General features: G+C 40.9%; 1 protein-coding gene across 2 annotated transcripts in view; it reads left to right on the top strand.

Annotated features, from left to right (window-relative positions):
* RAB2A (RAB2A, member RAS oncogene family) overlaps positions 1 to 23,167 on the top strand; it is an 85,660-nt gene that overhangs the window by 20,437 nt on the left and 42,056 nt on the right. For both annotated transcript variants that reach the window (XM_027042923.2, XM_027042924.2), the window contains exons 2-3: positions 11,582 to 11,653; positions 21,706 to 21,773. In XM_027042923.2, the coding sequence (XP_026898724.1) occupies positions 11,582 to 11,653; positions 21,706 to 21,773 (140 nt within the window). The remainder of the gene's footprint in view (positions 1 to 11,581; positions 11,654 to 21,705; positions 21,774 to 23,167) is intronic.

Raw genomic sequence — 23,167 nt, 5'->3', positions numbered from 1 at the left:
CCATGAGATCATGACCTGAGCCAAAGTCAGATGCTTAACCGATTGAGCTACCCAGGTGCCCCTAAACTATCCAGTTTAACTGTAGTATAGTCCCGTGTCAGATAGTTACTGGAAATAAGATTTTCAGAAAGATAAATTCATTACACATGTTGGACCTAAATCATGATAGAGTATGGTTGAATTTGAACTTTATTCTGTAGACAGTAGAATAGGTGGAAGTTTTTAAAAGAAAAGAATACCAGACTAGAATTATGATTACATTAGAAACTAAAGGGGTGCCTGGCCGGCTCAGTCGGTTAGATGTCCCACTTTGGCTCAGGTAATGATCTCATGGTCTGTGGGTTTGAGCCACACATCGGGCTCTGTGTTGACAGCTCAGAGCCTGGAGCCTGCTTCAGATTCTGTGTTTCCCTCTCTCTCTGTCCTCCCCCACCCACACTCTGTCTGTGTCTCTGTCTCTCTCTCAAAAGTAAATAAACAAAAAAATTTAGTTAAAGATACTAAATACACACATGTGTGTATATTCATATTGTAGTACAGTGGCAGAGACATACTGGATGTTAAATGTAATCCCTTCCTTCTTTTCTCATTCATCCCTGGTGCAGTCATACATAGGACAGATTAGGAAGCTGGAGTATAGTTAGATGATTATTATGGTGGTCCAGGTAGGGGGTAATGAAGGCCTTATCTAAGGCAGTGATAGTGAAAATGAAGTAGTTACTGATGAGAGTAGTAATTAACAGGATTTAGGAAAGAATGTTGCATGGAGTGAAAAATTAAAGGGGTGCCTGGTTGGCTCAGTTGGTTAAGCATCTGTCTGTTTCTTGGCTTTGGCTCAGGTCATGATCTCACGGTTTTGTGAGCTCGAGCCCCACATCGGGCTCTGCATTAGCAGTGCAGAGCCTGCTTGGGATTATCTCTCCCTCTTTCTCTGCCCTTCCCCCACTCGCACTGTCGCTGTCTCTCTCAAAAATAAATAAACTTAAAGAAGCAAAAATTAAAGATGAAGGTAATTTTCAGGTACTTTTCTATTTCAGAAGAGTACATCAAATACAGGCTCTTTTTAAATTTATTTTTGAATATATAGGTAATAAATACAATGGTAATGTTAAAGCATTATGAAAGGGCAGAAGATTGGCTAGGAGCAGTGAGACGTGGTGGTAAAAGATGACAACTTACAAAGAGAAACAGATCAGTAGTTACAGTTTTGGTAAGATCCACTCCCCAAGGGGTGGTCTAAGCGTAGTGATGTCCTTCCAAAGAGTATAGTATGGAAAGAGAAGGAAACAGAGTTACTTCACAGTGGAGAAACCTGTCAGACTACCTCAGGCAGGTGATCAGGAATAATCAGTCATGTTGATGGTATGTACCCTTGTTATGATAGTAGGTACCTTTGTAGAGGTGAGAAACTACTCTTATCTCTGTGGTCTTCCTCTCAAACATCAGTAACTTGAGTCAGTCATGTGGGGAAAAGTCAGACAGATTCCATTTGAGGGACATTCTACGGCACCCTAACCAGTCCTGCTAAAAATTGTCAGGGTCAAAAAACAGGAAAGTCTGAGAAACCGTCATAGCCAAGAAGAGCCTAAGGAAACATCATCGCCAAATGTTAACATGGTGTCCTTGATGAGATCCTGAGTCAGAAAAGGACATTAGGTGAAAACTAAGGGGGAGAAAAAATCAATACAATGGGAGAGGTCAAAGCAAAGAGGTTTCATAAAGAATGCAGAGTAAGGGGTAAGCTATCAAGTTAAGGCGTCCGTCGTGGGTCCTCAGCAAAGAGTAGCTGAGTAAGGAGTAGGGTTGGTGCTCTTCCTAAGCCTGTTTTTTAAAATGAGTTTTGCCCTCCGTGAGGCCTGACTTCTTCACCTCTTGGTCTTGAGCTCAAGTCCAGACGTGGTTTCGTAGAGTCCATGCCATGCCCAAGGTGAGTGAGATCATCACAGGCGGCCACTAGTGTTCTTCTTTTCCAGCGTTTACAACGGAGCATCTAGTTTTTTCTTCTGAAACCACACACGGCCAGAAAGTCTCCATACTTCAAAATCCGAAGAATACCTAACTCACTTTGTGAAGGGAAGTTATTCAGTATTACGGAAGGTCCCTAGGGGTTAAGGCACTTGAGTTAAGTTGTAAAGATAAGTAACCATTACCTAAATGGAAAAAAGTCACTGAGTATTTGGGGAAAGAACACTTAAAGTATGCTAAATAAATATGTGCAGATGGCCGGATGTGTGAGAAATACTGACATGATCTGCTCTACTCATACTCATTGTTTTGGTCTCATCCCAGAAGTGTTTAAAGTACTCGAAGTACTTTAATATTGTAAACCAGAGGTACAGAAGTAGTGGCAGATGATTTGCTTCAGGGGAAAGAGGGCTGTATCCCCACAACTTCCTATTTCCTTTTCACTTGATTGATTCTTCAGCAACTCTTTCAGCCTTGTCATCAGCCTACTTGTTTCTGTACCTCCCATTTTCAGGGAAAAGGTATCCCGTGTTTTGAAAGCTGCATCCTCTTGGAAACTTTGTCTAGTTTCTCTATTTTTATTCATTTATTTTTACCAGTGCCTGGAATATAAGTACTCCGTAAATATTTTTTGAGTGGCCATCTCTCACCTTTCCTCCTAGCCTTCACTGATAGATTTGTGCCATAAGTGCTCTGTAGACCCTGTTTCCCCTTCCCTTAACTGCTCTTACGATTTCTGGTGTTTGAGGCACTTTACTGATTACGGTAGACATTATTACAGGTGGAGTCAACACACCTGGAAGACTAACAACACAAAAGTCCCAGGAGGAGGAGAGGAAAGAACGATGACTCTGGAGAAGCGGGTTGCTTTCCTAGGGCTGCTGTAACTAATGCCCCCGAACTTGCCTTCAGACCTCAAACAACAAAACTCGCTTACAGTTCTGGGGGCCGGAAGTGCAGAGTCCAGCTATCTTCAGGGCCGCTGTCCCTCTGAAGGCTCCAGGGAAACTTCTCCCGTGTCTCCTGTAGCTCCCGGTGGCTCCGGGTGTCCTTTGGCTTGTGATAGCGCAGCTCTGGTCCCTGTCTCCGTCTTCACATAGCCTGTCACCTGTGTGTATGTTTGTCTCCCCCTGCCTTTCTCTTGGAAGCACACTTGTCACTGGGTTCAGGCCCCAGCCAAAATCCAGGCTGAAATGATCTCAGAATCCCCGATTACATCCGCAGAGATCCTTTTCCTAAACAAGGTCACATTCACAGGTTTTAGGGGTTAGCCCTTGGACATCTCTCTTTGGGGGCTACTCTTCAGCCTGTTACAATAAGGGGCCAGATCAGTACCTAATGGAAGTGGTCGAGAGGATTGCTGTCTTAGTTGTGAGGCGGGGACAGTGTGTGGAAAACCAGTAGCATAAGAGTGACTCTGAATTCATTTTACTTGAAAGAAAGTTATAGATTATGGATGTTTTCTTCACTTAATTGTAGAAAATATGTTTTTAAAATTTTGAACTCAAGGTCAGGTAGATTTGGTTGGAGATTTGCTCCTCAGCCATATTCATCTGGAAGAATTCTCAACTTAACATTTTTATTAACTTGTGAATTTGCAAAATTTGAAGTTTCCACATTTAAGCTTTATGGTATGCTTTTGAAGTAGGAATACTATATTTTTATTTTCTTTTTCCCATTTTACAGATGTGGAAATGGAGCTCAGTTTCTCTATCTAACTTGTCCAAGGTCACAGGTTATAAAATGATATAGATGATTTGAACACTGGTGTTTCAATTGGAGAGCTTGTGTTCTTTCTAACCTACCATGCTGAGTTTATTAGTTTTCTGTTTAAAAAGAGCAGACTTTATTGTTTTTTCGTGTTTCTCAATTTGGAATGTTGTGCAGAGAAGAATACAATTTCCTGTTTGCAAAAGAAGCTACGAATATTTCAGCCAGTTCACCACATCTCTGAATGATCTGTGTCGGAGGTCTGTCAGTTTTTTGGTATGACTTTAAAACATACAGTTCTCTAAAAGAAAAAAGATCAGTGAAAGTAGAAGCTGGTTGTTTGAAAAGGTCAACAAAATTGGGGTTCGCCTGTGGGGCTCAGTCAATTAAGCGTTCAAACACTTGATTTCAGTTCAGGTCATGATCTCATGGTTCATGGGTTTGAGCCCTGCATCAGGCTCCTTGCTGTCAGCTCGAAGCCTGGCTTGGGATTCTCTGTCCCTCTCTCTCTGCCCTTCCCCACTCGCATTCTTTCTGTCTCTCTCTCTCTCTCTCCCTCTCTCTCTCTCCCTCTCTTTCTCTCTCTCTCTGTCTCTCTGTGTCTCTCTCAAAATAAATGAATAAATTTTAAAAACATCAACAAAATTGACAAACCTTTAGCCAGACTCATCAAAAAGAAAAAAAGAGAAGACTCAAAATCAGAAAAATAACATACATAGTTCTTCAGTGAGTTACTTTTAGTCATGAGATAGGTCCTTCATTCATGGAACTTTTGTTAAATTTTGTTACATCTACAAGTGTAATAGATATAAATAGGCAGCCATGATTTCAGAATGATAGTTGGACAAAAGTGGTTAGGAATTGGTTCTGGTACTTTTCAAGTTTTACTTTTTTTAATTTTAAGTTAAAAAAAATTTAAATGTTTATTTTTGAGAGAGAGCGAGAGAGAGAGAGAGAGAGCGAGAGCGAGCGCACCAGCAGGGGAGGAGCAAAGAGAGAAAGGGACAGAGGATCTGAATTCTCACTGACAGCAGTGAGCCTGATGTGGGGCTCGAACTCAGAAACTCTGAGATCATGACCTGAGCCGAAGTCAGACACTCAACTGACTGAGCCACCCAGGTGCCCCTTAAATTTTTTAATTTTTATTTTATTAAAAAAAAATTTTTTTTCAACGTTTATTTATTTTTGGGGGGACAGAGAGAGACAGAGCATGAACGGGGGAGGGGCAGAGAGAGAGGGAGACACAGAATCGGAAACAGGCTCCAGGCTCTGAGCCATCAGCCCAGAGCCTGATGCAGGGCTTGAACTCACGGACCGCGAGATCGTGACCTGGCTGAAGTCGGACGCTTAACCGACTGCACCACCCAGGCGCCCCTAATTTTTATTTTAAAATAAACTGTGTGCCTTATGATTTTAAAAACAGAGCCATTATCAATTTTTTAAAATTATCTTGAAATTGGTGAGGTCAATTGACGACTAAGAAAATAAATCTCAGTAGAACACCTGGCACTAGGGCCATTGTTTTTTGTGGAGGGCACATGGCCTAAAACTCGCTAGGGGGCTTATTAACTTGACTTTGGGGTCCATCCAAAGAATTCCTGAATCAGAATCTCTAGGGTGAGGCTTTAGGAATGCAGTTTAATGAGTATTGCTTTTATTTATTTGGCATTCATGTGGGACTTAGGTACTCAGTCCTCACCACAATACTGTCCTGATGATGGTGACTTGGACCCAAAGTAAAAGAAAAAGTTAAGGTGACTTCATGGTAGGAACTCTGACAGTGGCATTAAGTACACTAATTTGTATTAATCAAAGAGTGAGTAGCGAAAGCAGTCTTAAGAAAGAACAAGGCTGGAGGCATCATGCTGTCTGATTTCAAACTATATTACAAAGCCGTAGTAATCAAAACAGTGGAGTCTTGGCATAAAAACAGACACGAGGGTCCATAGAACAGAATAGAGAGCCCAGGAATAAACCACACATGTATGGTCAACTCATTTATGACAAAAGAGCCAAGAATATACAGTGGGGAAAGGGCAGTCGCTTTAATAAAAGATGTTGGGAAAACTGGACAGTGACATACAAAAGCATGAAACTGGACCACTGTCTCACATCACACACAAAAATTAACTCAAGCGGATTAAGGGCTTGAATGTCCTGAAACCATAACACTTCTAGAAGAAAACATACGCCATAAGCTCCTTGGCACTGGTCTTGGAGATGACTTTTGGATCTGACACCAAAAGCAAAGGCAACAAAAGCAAAAGTAAACAAGCAGGACACTGAAACTATAAAAGCTTCTACATGGCAAAAACACCACAGAGGTTAGAGGTTCATCCAAGGCCACCCACGTAGTGCTTGTAACCACTGCATAATGCTGACAGCTCAGTCAGGACCTCTGGGGGTGAGGCCCAATGTGGATTTGGGGATTTTTTGCTAAAGATCAGAAACTTCTAATGGATAGAGAGCGATTGGGAATGGAAGCTACTTAACATAGAATGGCCAGAGAAGGCGTCTGTGGTGGCGAGAAACCAGCCGTGGGAGTCTGTCTGCATGGAGAGGCAGAGAAGAGGACGCAGGAAGGCCTCTCAGGTTCCAGGTATAGAATGAAAACCAGTAGTAGTTGGATTTGGAGGGGCCGCTTTTATGTTTGCTTGGTTTCTGTTTAATTGTTACAAAACAAACGTGCTTTTATAAAACGGCGTGTCTTTTTGCTGGTCCCTCTCTTTCTGTGGCTTTAAATATCATCTTAAAGGGGTGCCTGGGTGGTTCAGTTGGTTGGGCGACCGACTTCGGCTCAGGTCATGATCTCACAGTTTGTGAGTTCGAGCCCCGCGTCAGGTTCTGTGCTTATTATAGCTCAGAGCCTGGAGCCTGCTTTGGATTCTGTGTTTCTCCCTCTCTCTGTCCCCTCTCCTGCTCACACTCTGTGCCTCTCTGTCTCTCAATAATAAATAAACATTTAAAAAAATAAATAAATAATAAAAAAATAAATACCATCTTATGCTGACAGTTCTAATTTTTATCTCCGACCTCGACATCTTCCCTGTAGTCTAAACTTACATACCAAACTCCTATATTCTATTGCCTGCTCACCCCAACTCGAGATAACTGGACTGGAATTGATGATCTTTCCTGCTCTCCTGAGAATTTTCCCCATCTCACGGATTCCCCCATTTGATCAGGCAGAAACATTGGTGCTGTGCTTCATGCTTTTCTCCTCTCAAAACCCACATCCACACGACCAACACATTATCCTGGCTCTACTTCAAACCGGGCATAGAATTCAGTCACTTCAGACCCCTCCTTGCTGCTGCCCTGGTCCAAGACACCATTCCTTGCCTGACTGAGGAAAGCCGCCTTAACCAGTCTCTCTGCTTCTGCTTGTGCTCACAGGTTATTCTCACTGCAGCAGCCAGAACGACTATTTTAGAATTTACTTCCAATTCTGTCACTCCTTTGCTAAAGACCCTCCAGTGAGTCGGCCGTTTTATCACAAGTAAATGTTAAAAGTCCTGTGGGGTCTGTGTGACCAGGCCCCTATGATGCCTGCAACCTCTGCTCTTAGGGACAGGACTCTCCCCTGCCTTCTGAGCTGCAGCCATATTTGGCCTCATCGCAGTTTCTCCCACACATCCCACGGACAGCGTTTCCTCTGGCCGTTTCCTTAGCCTAAAGTGTTCTTCTCTCAGTAATCCACCTGCCTGCTTCCTCCTCTCCTCAAGTTGTTACTTAAACTTCACCTTCTCAGTGAGCAGCCACCTCATTTAAACACCACACTTTTTCCTTCCCCCCAGCATTGCATATCTTTGCTTCCCCCCCCCTTTTTTTAAAAAAAAGTGTGTTTATTATCGAGAGACAGAGAGACAGGAGACAGAATCCGAAGCAGTCTCTAGGCTCCTGGCTGTGAGCACAGAGCCCGACGCAGGGCTCGAACTCAGAAACCGCGAGATCATGACCTGAGCTGAAGTAGGAGGCTTAACCGACTGAGCCGCCCAGCCGCCCCTGCTCTGCTTTTTCTCTGTACCATACCAAGTAACACTCTACACTACCACGTCTTCATCCATCCATCCATCCGTCCGTCCGTCACACTCCCCTCTTCCCCCACTATACACACATACGTGCAAATGTGCGCACACACACTTAAAAGAATAAAAAAGTTTGTTCATGATCTCTTCTCCAGAAGGTCAGGGCCTTTATCTTATTGTTGACTGATACATTCCAGTTGCTTAACCTCAGAACATAGTACGTATCCAAATATTTCTAGCAAGGTTGAATTTTGGAAAATCGTTGGAAGTACATGTGGTCAAACTGAAAATGAATAAAGGTGCTTCATGCTTTTAGGGAGCTTAAAGTATACATAGAGTAATAAATGATAGTGGTAGTAGTAATGGTAACAAACATTTGTTGAGTTCTTTTTTGAATTTTACTATGTGCCCGACACTGTGGTAAGCACTTAATGCATGAACTCACTTAATACTTCCAATAAACATATGAGATAGGTACTATTATTCTCCTCCTTTTTACGCATTAGGAAAGTGAGGCACTGAGAAGGTAACTCACTTGAGGTTCTGTTGATAGTGATTAGCAAGGCTGGGATTGGAACCCAAGGAGTGTGGTGTGGCTTTGGAGTCAGAAATCTAACCCCTATGCTATGCTGTTCTTAGCATTAAATGAGCTGACATATGGAAATTGCTTAGAACGATATCTGGCGTGAGGGAGGCTCTGTACAAGTTTAACTGTTGTTGGGAATCATAATTATTAAATATTTCAAAGTTCTTGATAATACAGTTATAATAACATGAAAATATTCGTTGGCCACTTAAACTATTCCTCATTTATTTTTTGTAAGTGTCTCCCTCCAGGAAAATCAACATATTTGACTATTATTTTCCATGAAAATGAAAGATAAATCAGTTACAGATTGCACAAAATATATAGAATTTCATCAAGTATGTAAAAATGTCGGAGCACATTTTTGCCATTGATGAATGGGGATCTGACATTTAGACTAACAAACAGCTGAAAGGATAGGGAGGATGCTTTTAAAGAACTTTCTGAATATCAAGGATTAAGAGAGACTCTGGAAAATTGGTGAAAGAAACGCTGGAGCTTTTTGCCAATTTTATATCATAAAGAGGACAGATATTAAATAAAGGATGTCCTGCAGAGTATGCAAATTACCAAAACCCTCTAACTTGAAAAGTACTGTGGTTACCTGAGGAAAGAATACAGAGTCTTTAAACGAAGAACCAAAGAGCAAGCCTTATTCTATCCGTAAGTTGCACCTGGTCAGAGTAAGTGGTGTTAGTGGTACTAAAACAGTACATCCCGTTGTGCGGTAAGAAACGGTTTTCAGGCTCTTGTATCACTTACGTGCTTACCAGACTGTTAGGTGATTCTTGAGGTCTCCCAGTAATAAAATCTGTGATGTTTAATTAATTACGTTTTTTTTCTGTATGGGAAAATTTGGGCTATTAAAAAACAGAAATGAAGAAAAGACACAAGAATCTTAAAGGCATATTACTGAGTGAAAGAAGCCAGTCTGAAAAGGCTGGTTCTAGCTATATGGCATTCTGCAAAAGGCAAAACTGTGGAGACAGTAAAAAGATCAGCACTTGCCAGGGGTTAGGGGTGAGAGAGGGACGGAGAGCATAGGGAATTTTTAGGTCAGTGACACTCTTCCGTATGATACCATAACGGGGAACACATTATACATTGGTCAAAACCCATAGAATAGGCAAACACCACAGCGAACCCTAACGTGAACCATGGACTTTGAGCGATGATGACGTGTCATTGCGGGTTCATGGATTGTAGTCAGAGTTCCAGTTCTGGTGCAGATGGTGATGGTGGAAGAGGCTATGCTCCTGTGGGGCAGGGAATATATGGGAACTGGCTGTCCTTTCTGCTCAGTTTTGCTGTGAAACGAAATAACTGCCCTGAAAAATATTTTTAAAAAACAAAGAAATCCCCTCAGGGTGCCTGGCTGGCCCAGTCAGTAGAGCATGTGACTCTTTATCTTGAGGTCATGAGTTCGAGTCCCATGTTAGGGTATAGATTGTACTTAATTTTTTTTTTCTGAATCTTAAAAAAAAATAATAATAATAACCCTGAAGATCCATATCGCGAATGTTCACTTATTTTGTACTTTGACACCTAAAAAATAATAATTTTCCTTTCTGTCGCAGACCTGAAAGGCTTTTCAAAGAAGCTAGAAATCTGCTAAAATGAGTTTGGCTTTACACCTTTTGTAATGTAAAAAAAGAAATCATAGATCAAAGAAAAGAGAAGAAAACTCAGGTCAGATGTTTTGAAATTCCAGTTTATTTTGGTTAAAACATTCCAAAAACATGGAACAAATAAAGTATTTCCCAAACCATAACCACACACACACACAAATTTCTTTGATTTGTTTATTGGGCATTTTGACAATCTTTGTGACATTTGACACTAGGGCCAGTTGTTCACCAGAATCATTTAATGGCCTTATCTCTGGCATAAGACAACAAGATATTTGTCATCCTTCTTGCGTTGAGTTTATAATCTAGAAGACATTGAACATCTTGGTTCAAGTGTCACGTCTCCAGAAAGACCTTCTCCAGCCCTTCAGTCTACGTATCTTCTTACTCTTCCTCACAGTACTCTCTTCTTTCAAAAGGCAATATTTATAATTCTAAATTGCAGTGCGTATAGATTATTTGGCATTCATTCTGTTTATTTTCTCTACCTGTACTCGAAGGAAGCATTCCACAGGATTGTGTCTTCAAGTCCCAAGTGCAGAGCACAGTTAGCATTCAGTAGAGCCTTTTGAGTGAAAGGGTGAACCAAGTGCAGGGTGCTCTCAAGGAAGCAGTCGGAGGCATATATGAAGAAAAGGGCCTGAAAATGAGTAGGAAAATGGTGTGGTGTTCAGTAAACCTGTTCTCATAGGACAGGTAGGATGAATACAGATAATTTGTCTTTAATTTAGGGCCGAGGAAGTTATTCATGACCTTAGTGAAGTGAAATTTGGTAGTAGAGGGAAAGGACCAATTTAATTTTTTTTTTTTTTTTTACATTTATTTATTTTTGGGAAACACAGTGAGACAAAGCGTGAGCCGGGGAGGGGCAGAGAGAGAAGGAGACACAGAATCCGAACGAAGCAGGCTCCAGGCTCTGAGCAAGCGGTCAGCACAGAGCCTGATGCGGGGCTCGAACCCATGAACTGTGAGATCATGACCAGAGCCGAAGTCGGACGCTCAACCGACTGAGCCACCCAGGTGCCCCTGAAGGGACACAATTCAGATTAGTCGATCCTGAAATGAATTAGCCAGAAAATAGACCGAAGTTGATCCCAGCACTTAACTGCTAGTTTGTTCGTAGGTAAGATAAACTACCAAAGGAGATTACCTTGTTTTTACATATTTTCACTGTGACAAGAAAAACAAAGTGCAGGAACCCTTAATGGCTGGAGTACTGTGGTAGGAAGGGGCTACTAGGGGGACCAGCTAGGTGTCTTGTAGGAAGGAGTTCCTGCCACTTATCTTTCGGATTAGAATATCAAATGAATAACAATGGATGAGAAGGTGTTTGGGATTGATTAACACCTTCTACATAAATCATCAATCCCTGGGTGCCTGGGTGGCCTGCGTGGTTAAGCTTCTCAACTCATGATCCCAGTGGCTCCACACTGCATGGAGCCTGCTTAAGATATTTCTCTCTCTCTCTCTCTCTCTCTCTCTCTCTCTCTCAAATAAATCATCAATCCCGTAATTTCCCAAGAAATTATAACACCGAGAAATTCTGATAGATTGTTCACAGAGCACCAGAAACCCTGGCTGCCTCTTTTCTGTGTGCTTTTGTAAAGTGTTTCTTAATTTCTGTGAGTTTTGTCTCATGATTTTTTTTTTTTTTTAACTTTCAGGTGTTGGTAAATCATGCTTATTGCTACAGTTTACAGACAAGAGGTTTCAGCCAGTGCATGACCTTACTATCGGTAAGTGTTCCACAAGAAATGAGAAACATTAAAAATTTGGGGGGAGTGGAAATGGAATGTGCTAGAGAGGATCCATTCTATTAGTGATGAGTCAGAAAGAATCAGTGACACTAGATTTGTTGCTGTACAGAGGTTAGTTTCATCACTTAAAAAAAAATACAAGTATAGTGAAAGTAATATCATCCAACTTTATAAAAATGGTCAGAAAACAGCAAGAAGACATATTTAAGATTTTGATTGTATTTAATGATGAAACAAATGATTGCAAAACAAGAGAGCACAGGGGTAAGAGCAGAGACTGACCAGCTTGCCAGAGTTCAGATCAAGGCTGTGCCACTAACTAGCTGGGTAATCCACTTTACCACTCCATGCCTCAGATTCTTTTATCTGTAAAATGAGGATAAGAGTGGTACCAATCTTACAAAGTTACTGTGGGCAGTAAATGAGTTAATAAATGTGAAACATTGGAACAGTGCCTGGCAGCATGATACACGCTCTCGGTTTACTTAGATAGTAATTATTAATCGAGAAAAACTGCCAGGAGGCAGTTTTAGTGTCCTAAGTTGCAAAGAATAAATGAGACCGTTACCGGTAACTGTTAGACTGAAATCTACTTAGATTTTACAACTAATAGGTTGGTGTATCTTCTCAGCCAGTGACTGCTTATTTTTCACAGGTATCATTAGATCACCGTTAAGCAAGTTGAGTCTCATGTCCTATGTGCTTTTAAAATACCAAATCAAACAGAGTTTGTTAATCAAATTATTAGATAAATTAATAGCTTTCAATCAAGCCACATGTATTTTGTAGATACCTTGAAATCTTTTCCCAGATGGCTATCCTGTCAGAATATTCCGATTCCATTTTAATTGATTTCATTTAATTCCGTTTTAAGTACATACAGTAATGAAGGGTGAGACAGGTACTGTTGTTTCATGCTGGTCCCCATTCCGTAGGTTAACTTTGGTGAGCTCAGTTTTGTGTACGATCTGCTCTTTGCCCAGTAAGTCTGAACCTCGGTAGCGGTGTCTTAAGCCTGATTCAGTCCTGACACAACTAAGCACACAGTGGTTTTTAGCGTAGGGAATTAAACAAGAGTGTCTTCCTTTTCTCATTGAAGCTTTCATAGAAATTTCTAAGGTGTTGTGGCACATCTGATGGAGAGGCTGGGCCTGAGCCTACTTTCAGAAAGCGGCATGGGCTGTACTTGTGGAGAGAGAAGGGGTTGGACCAAAGGGAGCTGTTTGGAAAACCGCAACTCAGGCAGCTGTACCGGTGGCTTCCCTCCAGGAGGTAGGAAGCTAAAAGCACAAGGGAAGCCAAGGGACTTCTTTTCTGTCTCGTCCTCGTAAGACTCCAGCCCCACCCCTGGCGGCGACAGGCCCACTGATGGTCTGTCTCCTGAGCTCTGCTAACCCTGGTTTCTCTCTGTGTCCCCCCAGCCTAGAGATGGCAGCACTTTCCGGCTGGTGCCAGTGTCTCCGCTTCTTTACCATCCCTTCTTTGAGCTTCTCAGCTTTTTCTTTCCTGTAACTAACTCCCTACATTAAATTGCCTCTGTTTTAAATATTTAAATATGGTTTCTGTTTTTCTGGTTCCACCTTGACTGCTCTACCTTGCCACACCCATCCGGACAGTTTATTTTTCTGGTCATTAGCATGTATTTGTTTTCAAGGAACATTGGAATGTTTGCTGCAATAGATGTGAGTAAGACAGTATCTTGATTCTGCTGCATACTTTGCCTGATGAATAGGAGAAGGTGAGAACGCTAAGGTCAGGTCATGACCAAGTATTAAATGATGGAACAGAGGAAATAAAAGACAAGGATGAGTCCGTGAAATACTCATTACCCTTTGACTACTATCTCAGTGAGAATTGTTAACAATAGTAATCAAAGAGGCAATTTACAGATAGCTTCCCGGATATAATTACACTGAAGGTCCAGAGTAGAACGTTGGGTGTATTTAAGTGCTGTTATACTGGACCAGCAGCATCTTTATTCTCTGGGAGCTTGTTAAAGAGTCTACTGAGTCAAATTCTGCATTTGAACAGGATCTCCCAGTGACTCATATGAAAAGCTTGAGAAGCATTGGAGCAGTGGTTTTTACCAGTTTTGTAAACCAGTTGACCTGTCCGTACATGCGAGTGCACACCCACACACATCCTGGCCTCTCCGTTCTTGCTTCCTCTCTACTTCAGCTACTCACTCCCATAGTCACACCCAGGACCTGGTCGTTACCGGTACCTGGAACCACTTCCAGAATCTGAGTGTCATGCATCTGGTTGGTTGTCCTCCCATCCTTCCAACTCACGCCCTCTAGTTGCTAACACTAATGATTTATTTGTCCCATCAGTCCTATAATCCGTTGGTCCTGCTGTCTTTGTACTCTCACCCCTCTTGTGGTCCTACTTTCCTCCTTGCCCAGCTTTAATTCTAACCATTATAATTGTCATTTTCATCACCCCGGCATGCACACTCAACTCCTGCCCCCTCTCTTGCTTCATCTCACTTTTGTGGCTAACCCATAGGTCAACTCTAACTATCTACTCCATCCTGCTGGTTGAAAAACCCAGAGCCCGGCTAACTAGTCTCATTAGTTTCTTGGACACTAACTTCTAACCACTTGACAGTTACACTTTGTTTCCAATCCATTCATTCTCCACTTCCCTGTACCACTGTGTTACACCTTCTTGCTCTGTAATCAGGCACCACCTTTCCTGTCTTCATTCTCATGTGATAGCCTTGGTCTCTATTTCAGGAAATTTCAAAGGCGAACAGGAGCATTTTCACAGGTTTCCATCACCACACAGACCCACCTACCTGCGCTGTGCCCATGAACTTAGCCTTCTCCTCGCTATTGTGGATGAACTCCAAGTTGCTAGCCAAGGCCCACTCAAGAACACTGCTTCAGCAGTTCTTTTTTTCCCGAATGTCACTCATTTTTCCCCATTTGATTGTCATTTTTCATGACTGTTATCTTTTCCAGCTTTCAGTCCTTCTGTTTCCTTTTGGCAAAAGTCCTCAGATAGGACTGTTGGTAATTTCTGTCTCTGGTTTTTCTCTTCCCCTCCTTCTTTTTGGAACTCACTCCAACGAGGCTCTCTTCTCCCCATGTGCACATATCCGGCTGCTTACTCAACATCTCCTTTCTTAGATGTCTGTTAGGCATCTCAAACTTAACGTGTTCCAAATAGCTCCTGATTTTTTCCCTCCTAGGCCTTTACAAGTGCACGTGGACACACATAGCCTTCCCCCCCCCCACCCAAACCCATCCTCTTGCCTAGATTTATTTTTCTCCTTAACTTTTTATACAGGTGATTATAAGTGAATGTTGTCTCCCACCAGGATAAGAGTAAAGTTCGTGATAGCACTGTTATCAGTTTTGTTCATTGCTGTATCTCCAGTGCCTGGTACATAAAAAGACTCTGTAAATGTTTTCTAAATTAATATACTATCTCTCTGGGGAGAAAATTTCAAAAACATTTCACATGACAGTGCTTGATGCATACATTTGATTAATGCTGTTCAATTATATTGTGTAGAAATAATTCTAGTTATAGCCCACTGATGCCCACTACATTTATTTCACTATCTATTAATGGACAGTTCAACAAACAGTGATATAGAGGCTAGGCATATGTTGTGCCACCTTCCTGCCTAACTCCCCCACATCCTTAAAGCAGCCGTCCTATAAGAAATGACTGAGGAGTGAAAGTGTCCTTTGGGGGTAAAGGTTGTAGAATTGAAGCATCATTTCTTGTGTCAGGCTTCCCACAGATCAGTTACAAATACCCCTCATTTAATTGGGGTTCACTTTTCTGAGATAACATTGCCAAGAACTAGGGAGATAGCTTAAAAGCACTCTGTGAACATCGAGTTTAGATCTCAGAGTCTATGTTACTGGAATAGTAAAATGTATTTCCTTGACAGGGTGTGCTTATTATGAAAACATTGTACAAAACTCCAGAGAAAGTTAAATTCCCTATATAATATTCCTTTGGCCCTCCAGCAACCACTGATGTGTTTGTAGCCTTTTAGGGTTTTAAATGTATTCACAAACACACACACAAAGCTGTTCTGATGTGCATTCCCTCCACCGGTGGCTACTGAAGTGCCCGTTTCTCCTGGGCCTTCCCTCCGCTGTGGCTTAGTCGTGTTTTTGCTCTTCGTGAAATGGGCAGAGAACAGTGATTATTTTACTTTCCTGCTCTCTAATTTTTAGTGAGGCTGAGCGTTTTTCATATGTTTAAGATCCACTTCTGTGTCTTTTCTCTTTGAATTACCTGTTTTTATCTTTGCCCCTTCTATTACTGGTTTGTTGTTGTGGGGTTTTTTTTGTCAAATCTGTTGATGGTTTTCTTTTTGGCTTCCAGGCCTCACTAAGGAAGGCTCCCCAGTACAAAAATTACTTCCTGTTCTCTTAAGTACTTTTCTAATACTGTAAATTCATACCCTGTCTGGTGTATGGCCACGTATATGATTTTCTTTAATCCATATATAACGTGTAGCCCCACACCCATTAATTAAATAATCCATCTTTCTTTCCTGCTTGAACCATCACCTTTGTCATATGCTCAGTCTCCATAGGTAAGCAAGTCTGTTTGAGGACTCTCAAATCTATTCCATTTATGTTTTGGGTTTTTGTTTTGTTGCTGTTTTTCTCTATTTCATGAGAAAATATACTACTGATATTTATAGTAACTTTGTAGTATAATTAATATGTGATTGACATTTTTCCTTTTTGAAGTTTTCTTGATCACTGTTTTTATTTTTTTTTTAAGTTTATTTATTTTGAAAGAAACAGAGCACAAGAGGGGAAGGGGCAGAGAGAGCGGGAGAGAGAGAATCCCAAGCAGGCTCCACATGGCCAGTGTGCAGGGCGTGCAGAGCCCGACTCTCAGGGTTCGAACCCATGAAACTGTGGGTTTTGTTACCTGAACCAAAACCAAGAGTCGGACACTTAACTGACTGAGGCAAGCCACCCAGGTGCCCCGTTTCCCCCCAACTTTTTAAATGCTCTTCAGTAAAGTTTTATAATTTTCTTCTTATAGGCCTTGTGCTTTTTTTTGTAAGTTTATTTTGTTACTATTGTGGGTAGGTTTTTTTTTTTTTTTCACCATTACTTTTGTGAAATTAATTATTTTGCATGCTCTGGGTAGACTGGCCCAGACTGGCCTATCTGTAAGTCATAAATTTTTCCTTGTCTAATATTTGCACCTTTTTGTTTTGTTTGTGTAATTTATGACCAAAATCTCTGGAATAGTTTACAAGTTGAGGGCATGATGATCTTTTTCTCTGCAGTTGGAAACTTCTAGTGGTTTACCTTAAAGGTGCTATTCATTTTTTCATGGAAAGTTAAGGAAGTTACTCTTCAATAATCTAGTTTTTCCCTTGTTTCTAGAACTAGGGACATAAAGCTTTCTTCCCACAAGTCTCTGTTTTGAACCTCCACAATGTCTAGGTCCCAGCACAGGTCCCTGTGTTCTGCTGTTGTGGCTCTGCTCTCTGCTGTGACAGCCCCATGGTCACTTGGCTCTGACAAGTGGCCCTTTCTCAAACGGCTAGGCATCATTAGTTATGTGAGTGGTGGTATAGAAATTTTGGTGTAGAGTAGGGAATAATAATTATAGCTCACACATACTGAGTACTTACTGTATGCCAAGCCCCGCTCTTGTTTTGTGTGTAGGAACCCTTCAATCTTGAAAAAAATCCTATGAGATGGGTTTTATTAATATCATTTTACAGATAAGGAAACTGACGCAGAAGAGATTTAACATTTTGCACACAGTCCCACAATTAGTAGACATCGATCTTTGAATGCTCAACAAGTGGTTACCCTGCAAGGCTTCACATTCTTTTCTTTTTTTCTTTTTTCTTTTCTTTTCTTTTCTTTTCTTTTCTTTTCTTTTCTTTTCTTTTCTTTTCTTTTCTGTTTTCTTTTTGCAAGACTTCACATTTCTTACTGCGCAAGGATGATAATGATCTAGAGGCAGTTAAAAAGTATCCATTTACATTCAGACTATTTTGTCTTGGAAGGTTGCAAGTGAATAACATAACTGAAAAAATAAGCATCGCTCCCTAACAACATCAGGTAAATGAGGCCTTCTTGCATTTGGCTCCACAGACCATCTCTCTGGCAGCCAGATTGGCTGTTAATTGAAAATGCATCTGAGAAGAGAACCTCAAGGGCATAGGGGATGATGGTTTATCCCTTGAAAAAAAATAGGAAAGTGTGTCTAAATTGAGTTCTTAAGCATATATATAAATACACACACACACACACACACACACACACACACACCCATATACACTTAAGAAAAAAGATTGAAAATTTTTAATAACCCAGAAAAGAAATAAGGTTTTCAGTTTTTGTTTCTGAGTCTTATAGTGCACTTAAGTTTCAGCATTTTCTTTTGCCACACAGACTACATTGAGCCCAGTCACACAATGTATTGAGCCCAGTTACAAGTAGGTTAATGAGAAGGAGTTACAGTTCTGAAACTGAAATCAGATTCTGTTTTTGTTTCATTTGATAGGAAAACAAATCATAGTTTTTCAGTAATCAGTGCTTGTCAGTTTTTCCTTTAAGATGTGTATTTTTCAGAAAATAAAAAAAATAAAAAAGGGGCTCCAGGGTGGCTCAGTCAGTTGAGCATCCGACTCTTGATTTCAGCTCAGGTCATGATCCCAGGGTCATGGGATCAAGCCCCTCATCAGATTTTGCACTGAGCATGGAGCCTGCTTAAGGTTCTCTCTTTCCCTCTTCCCCTCTCCCTCACTCACACCCTCACTCTGTCTCTAAAATAAAATTTTAAAAAAGGTGTATTTTTCTTCCTGCCAGCATTCTTTATCTCGTTCCTGGATAATACAATAGTCTTGTTAAGAACTAGTTAGTTCTTTACCTCTTGTTTTTAAATTCTGTATCCTGACCCTATTGATAAATAATATTAAAACATCAATTTTATTATGACATTTCCCTGCTTTAGAAACAAATTCTGATTTTCATATGATACGATTTTCATTTAACATCTTAAAAATTGGATATATTTTGGGGTGCCTGAGTGGCTCAGTCGGTTAAGTGTCCAACTTCGGCTCAGGTCATGATCTCTTCTTGGTCTGTGAGTTCAAGCCCCACATAGGGCTGTGTGCTGACAGCTCAGAGTCTGGAACCTGCTTCGCATTCTGTGTATCCCTTTCTCTCTGCCCCTCCCTGACTCACGCTGTGTGTGTGTGTGTGTGTGTGTGTCTCCCTCAAAAATAAATAAAACTTAAAAAAAATAATAATAAAATTGGATATATTTTTACAGGCAAAATCTTTGTTTAAAAGACTTCAAGCTTCAACAACCTTTCTCTGCTTACTTTGACTAAAGAGATAAATATACCAAAACCCAAGTGTGGCTAGGTAAAGCAAAAGGGGATATGTTAGAATTCCTGGAATTTTACATGGAACCCTCAGGAGAGTGAAGGCTTACACTTGGGAATGGGCAGGAACGAAGCATCTTTGGAGTCAGGAAGCAGGAACCATAGCAGTGGTCCCGCAGCACGGGTGTCCTTAGCCTCTCATCTGCCAGGACACAGTGGATGCCAGTCATTCTTCAGATCTGTGTCCCTCTGCCCAAGATGTCACTCCCTGGGCCTTGCCCATCCAACACGAGTCAAGGGTCTGTTTTCAGTTTGTAGTTGTTTTTTGTCCAGTCTGACATTATGCATTAGATTGAAGAAATCTTTAATCCCAGTGAGTGATGCCGCATTTTTAGATTGAGGTGAAAAGCCCGTCTGTGATGATGGAAGGAAAAGTAGGCATTCTCTCTCTAGTTTGTGGCTACAAACGAAATAGATTCACGAAAAAGCTTCCACTTTGTTAAATATCTAGCTACGTAGAATATTGTACGTTAGTACATTCCTTTTAAATACCGGATACCTCAAAGAGCACTTGTACAGTATTTAGCCGCTGGTTTCTCCCTTCAGCCACTCCCATTTTCATGTTAATGGTAAGCTGGTGGGCGGTTGTTTTCTGTGTCTCCCACCCTGTGGCACAGAGTACGTGTGAATATGTATGTATGTATTTATATATATTTTTAGATTTATATATGTATATACTTGTAATTAATATGTAGATTGGCAGGTATAAAAAATGGTTGTGTGGCAGAATTTTGCAGTTTTGCATTTTTCATTCTAGTGCATCATGACTCCTGAGTCTCCCTAACTCTTCTTTATTTCTGATTCTGAGAAATGTACCATTAGTTGCCTGGTATTGACTCTGGCCCGGGATGGAATCATTGTTAAGATGTAAAGTAAAAACTTCACCGAGTTACGTATCACGAAAGAACAAATTACCTGTCTGTCCCATCTTCCTGATCATGGTCGGGGGAGTTACAGGAGCTGCTGAAATGGAATTCTGACACTGGGCATTATGCCCTCCCCTGGGCAACTAGAAGCTGTTTTTCTGCCAAGTTGACATCTGGTTTCTGAGGACCATGTGTGTCTTCCCTTCACCCCGACTCTGATCTAAATACTGATGGAGCGCACTCCAAGCAGTAATGACTCAGTGTAATAGAAGTGATAGACTTCTTTCAGAGTCTCCTTCACAGCTGTTTGCTGCTCTGAAATTATCCCTTTTTTTTCCTCCTATGTTTAAAAAAATTTTTTTTTTAATTTATTTTGAGTGAGAGAGAATGTGAGTGGCGGAGGGGCAGAGAGAGAGGGAGAGAGAGGATCCCAAGCAGGCTCCACACTGACAGCGTGGGGCTCGATCCCACAAACTGCAAATTCATGACATTAGCCGAAATCAAGAGTTGGCTGCTTAACCAGCTGAGCCACCCAGACTGAGTACTTTCAAAAAAAGATGATATGGGGGGAGGAGGGAAAAAAAAAAGATAAATGAAGGAGAAAAGCCAGAGTAGTTAACTTGTGTTAAGAAAGTTTGTACTCCTAGGACCGCCTGAGTGGCACTGTCGGTTAAGCGGCCGACTTCAGCTCAGGTCATGATCTCATGGTCCGTGAGTTCGAGCCCCGCGTCGGGCTCTGTGCTGACAGCTCAGAGCCTGGAGCCTGTTTCAGATTCTGTGTCTCCCTCTCTCTCTGCCCCTCCCCTGCTCATGCTCTGTCTCTGTCTCTCAAAAATAAACGTTAAAAAAAATGTTTAAAAAAAAAAAAAAAAAGGTTGTACTCCCTTTGACCTGCAATTCTATTTCATATAATTTGCCTTTAGTCATAATCCTTAGTTTTGAAAGATGTATGCAGAAAGTTCATTTCAGTTTTAGCTACTTAGAGAAAATTCGGCAATGACCTGTATTTGTAACCAGCTTACCAACTTAGTAAAGTGTGTGTACACACACACACACACACACACACAACACACACACACACACACACACACACACACACACACATGCAGTCACCAAAAGTAATGGCATAGTTTATTGACTGATTGATTTGTAATGAGATTTGTGATACGGAGTAATGTTTGTTATTGTCTGAGAAGCGAATTGCAGAGCGGCACTTATGTGCCCCCATCTGTATAGAGTGTACGTACACTTCTGTGTGTATCTTCCCTTAGAGCAACGTCTCGAAGTATGTTTAAACAGTGGTTATCTGGAGTGGGATTAGGAGAGTTCTTTACTAGTTGATAACCCATGCTGGGAACCAAAGCTATGATGTTGAAGGGCCTCTATCCCTTTAGTGATTTTTATACCATATTAATAGTTTTCAAGGAATTTTAATATTGTTACTAATAATTACGGTTCTTGAATCTCATTTCTAGTTTTTTTATATTATGGAACCTATGAAAACATGAGGACGACAGTTTGTTTTCTAACTCTACTAGACTTGAATATCTTAGTATTTTAATTGTGTCTTTAACTTACGCCTTTTAGCACCTCTGCCTTAGTTTATTTGTTTTCTCAGGGTAGGGGCCATATTTGGTAAAGTTCATCTATGTATCATCTGGGATAGTATGTCCTGGAAATAAACATCCTTTTTTAAAAAAATCCTTAAATGTGAAATATAGTCCCACTAGTTTGTGTAACAAATCATTTTTTTGTCTGTTCAGGTGTAGAGTTTGGTGCTCGAATGATAACTATTGATGGAAAACAGATAAAACTTCAGATATGGGATACGGTAAGTATAGCAAATACATTGTATGCCCTCAGTAAAGTTGTTCTATGAAAGTACAGTGTCTTGTTTTGTTTGTTTTAATGTCGTTTTATGCCTATTATGATTTGTTAGGCACCAGCATCCACATAGCCGTGAGATGAAATGTGGTGCCAGAAAAGATTAGGTGTTCTTATGCAGTGTTTTCAACAGGTGTATCACAGGCCTTGGGTGTAGGTGAACGTGTCTGAACACATGCTCATGCTGTGTGGTCTAAATGGAAATGCTCCAGAAACTGTTTTTAAGAAAATAAAGCAGCGTATCTAAAGTACACCTACGAAATAAAATATGAATGTAAACACGATAGAGTCACTTGATCTGACCGCTTATTAATTTTAAAAGTTTGGTTTAAAACATAAGAAATAGAAGTTTGATTTAGTCCCAACCACTTGAAGCAGCCTTGCTCCCAGCCCTAATTCTCCCTCCCATTTATGTTCACCGAGTGTCTGTTCCATGCTGTGCTATAGAGTTTTTAGCACCAGTTTGTGATCTAAACGGCACAACAGGATACTGTTTTCTCTTTCCTCCCGACTTAAGTGTATAATAGAGAAGTTACTTTGTTACATACAATGGATACCTTAAGGTAACGGTTCTCAAACTTTTTGGTCTCAGAATCCCTTTCTTTATACTTTTAAAAATTAATGAGGACTCCAAAGAGCCTTTGCTTATGTGCCTTATAGCTATCAATATTTACATTACAAAACTGAGAAACTTATAAATACCCAATTAGTAATTCACTTGAAGATAAGTATAATAAACTTCTTATGTGTTAGGATCAACAAAGCAATTTTTATGAGAATTGACTGGTTTTCCAAAACAAAAACTTTATTTTTCTAGTGAGAAGAGTGTCATTTTGTTACGTTTTGAAAAACCTCTTCACTGTCTGCTTAATAGAAAACAGCTTGAATTCTCATACCTGCTTCTGCATAGGGTCTAATGTGTATTGTTTAGTTGGAGTATATGAAGAAAATATAACCTCGGGGTGCCTGGGTGGGTTAGTCGGTTAAGCGCCCGACTTCGGCTCAGGTATGATGTCATGGTCCATGAGCTAGAACTCCATGTAGAGCGGTCAGTGCAGAGCCTGACTAGGATGCTCTGTCCCCGCCCCCCCCCAGCCCCATCCCCCAGCATGCGCTCTCTCTCAGAAATAAATAGACATTAAAAAAAAGAAAAGAAAATGCAACCTCACACAAATAAGTAGTTGGGAAATGGAGAACCTCATGGACCCTTAAAGGGTTAGGGACTCCCGGGAGTCCTGGGATCACGCTTTGAGAACCACTGCCGTAGGGCAATTAGGACTTAATTCTTTACAGAACCCTAATTGAGAAAACCCAAAAGGTCGCCTGTTATGACAAAGCAAA

Source organism: Acinonyx jubatus, chromosome F2, assembly GCF_027475565.1.
Source record: "Acinonyx jubatus isolate Ajub_Pintada_27869175 chromosome F2, VMU_Ajub_asm_v1.0, whole genome shotgun sequence".
Taxonomy (NCBI): domain Eukaryota; kingdom Metazoa; phylum Chordata; class Mammalia; order Carnivora; family Felidae; genus Acinonyx; species Acinonyx jubatus.
This window is presented reverse-complemented; position numbering and strand designations above follow the sequence as displayed.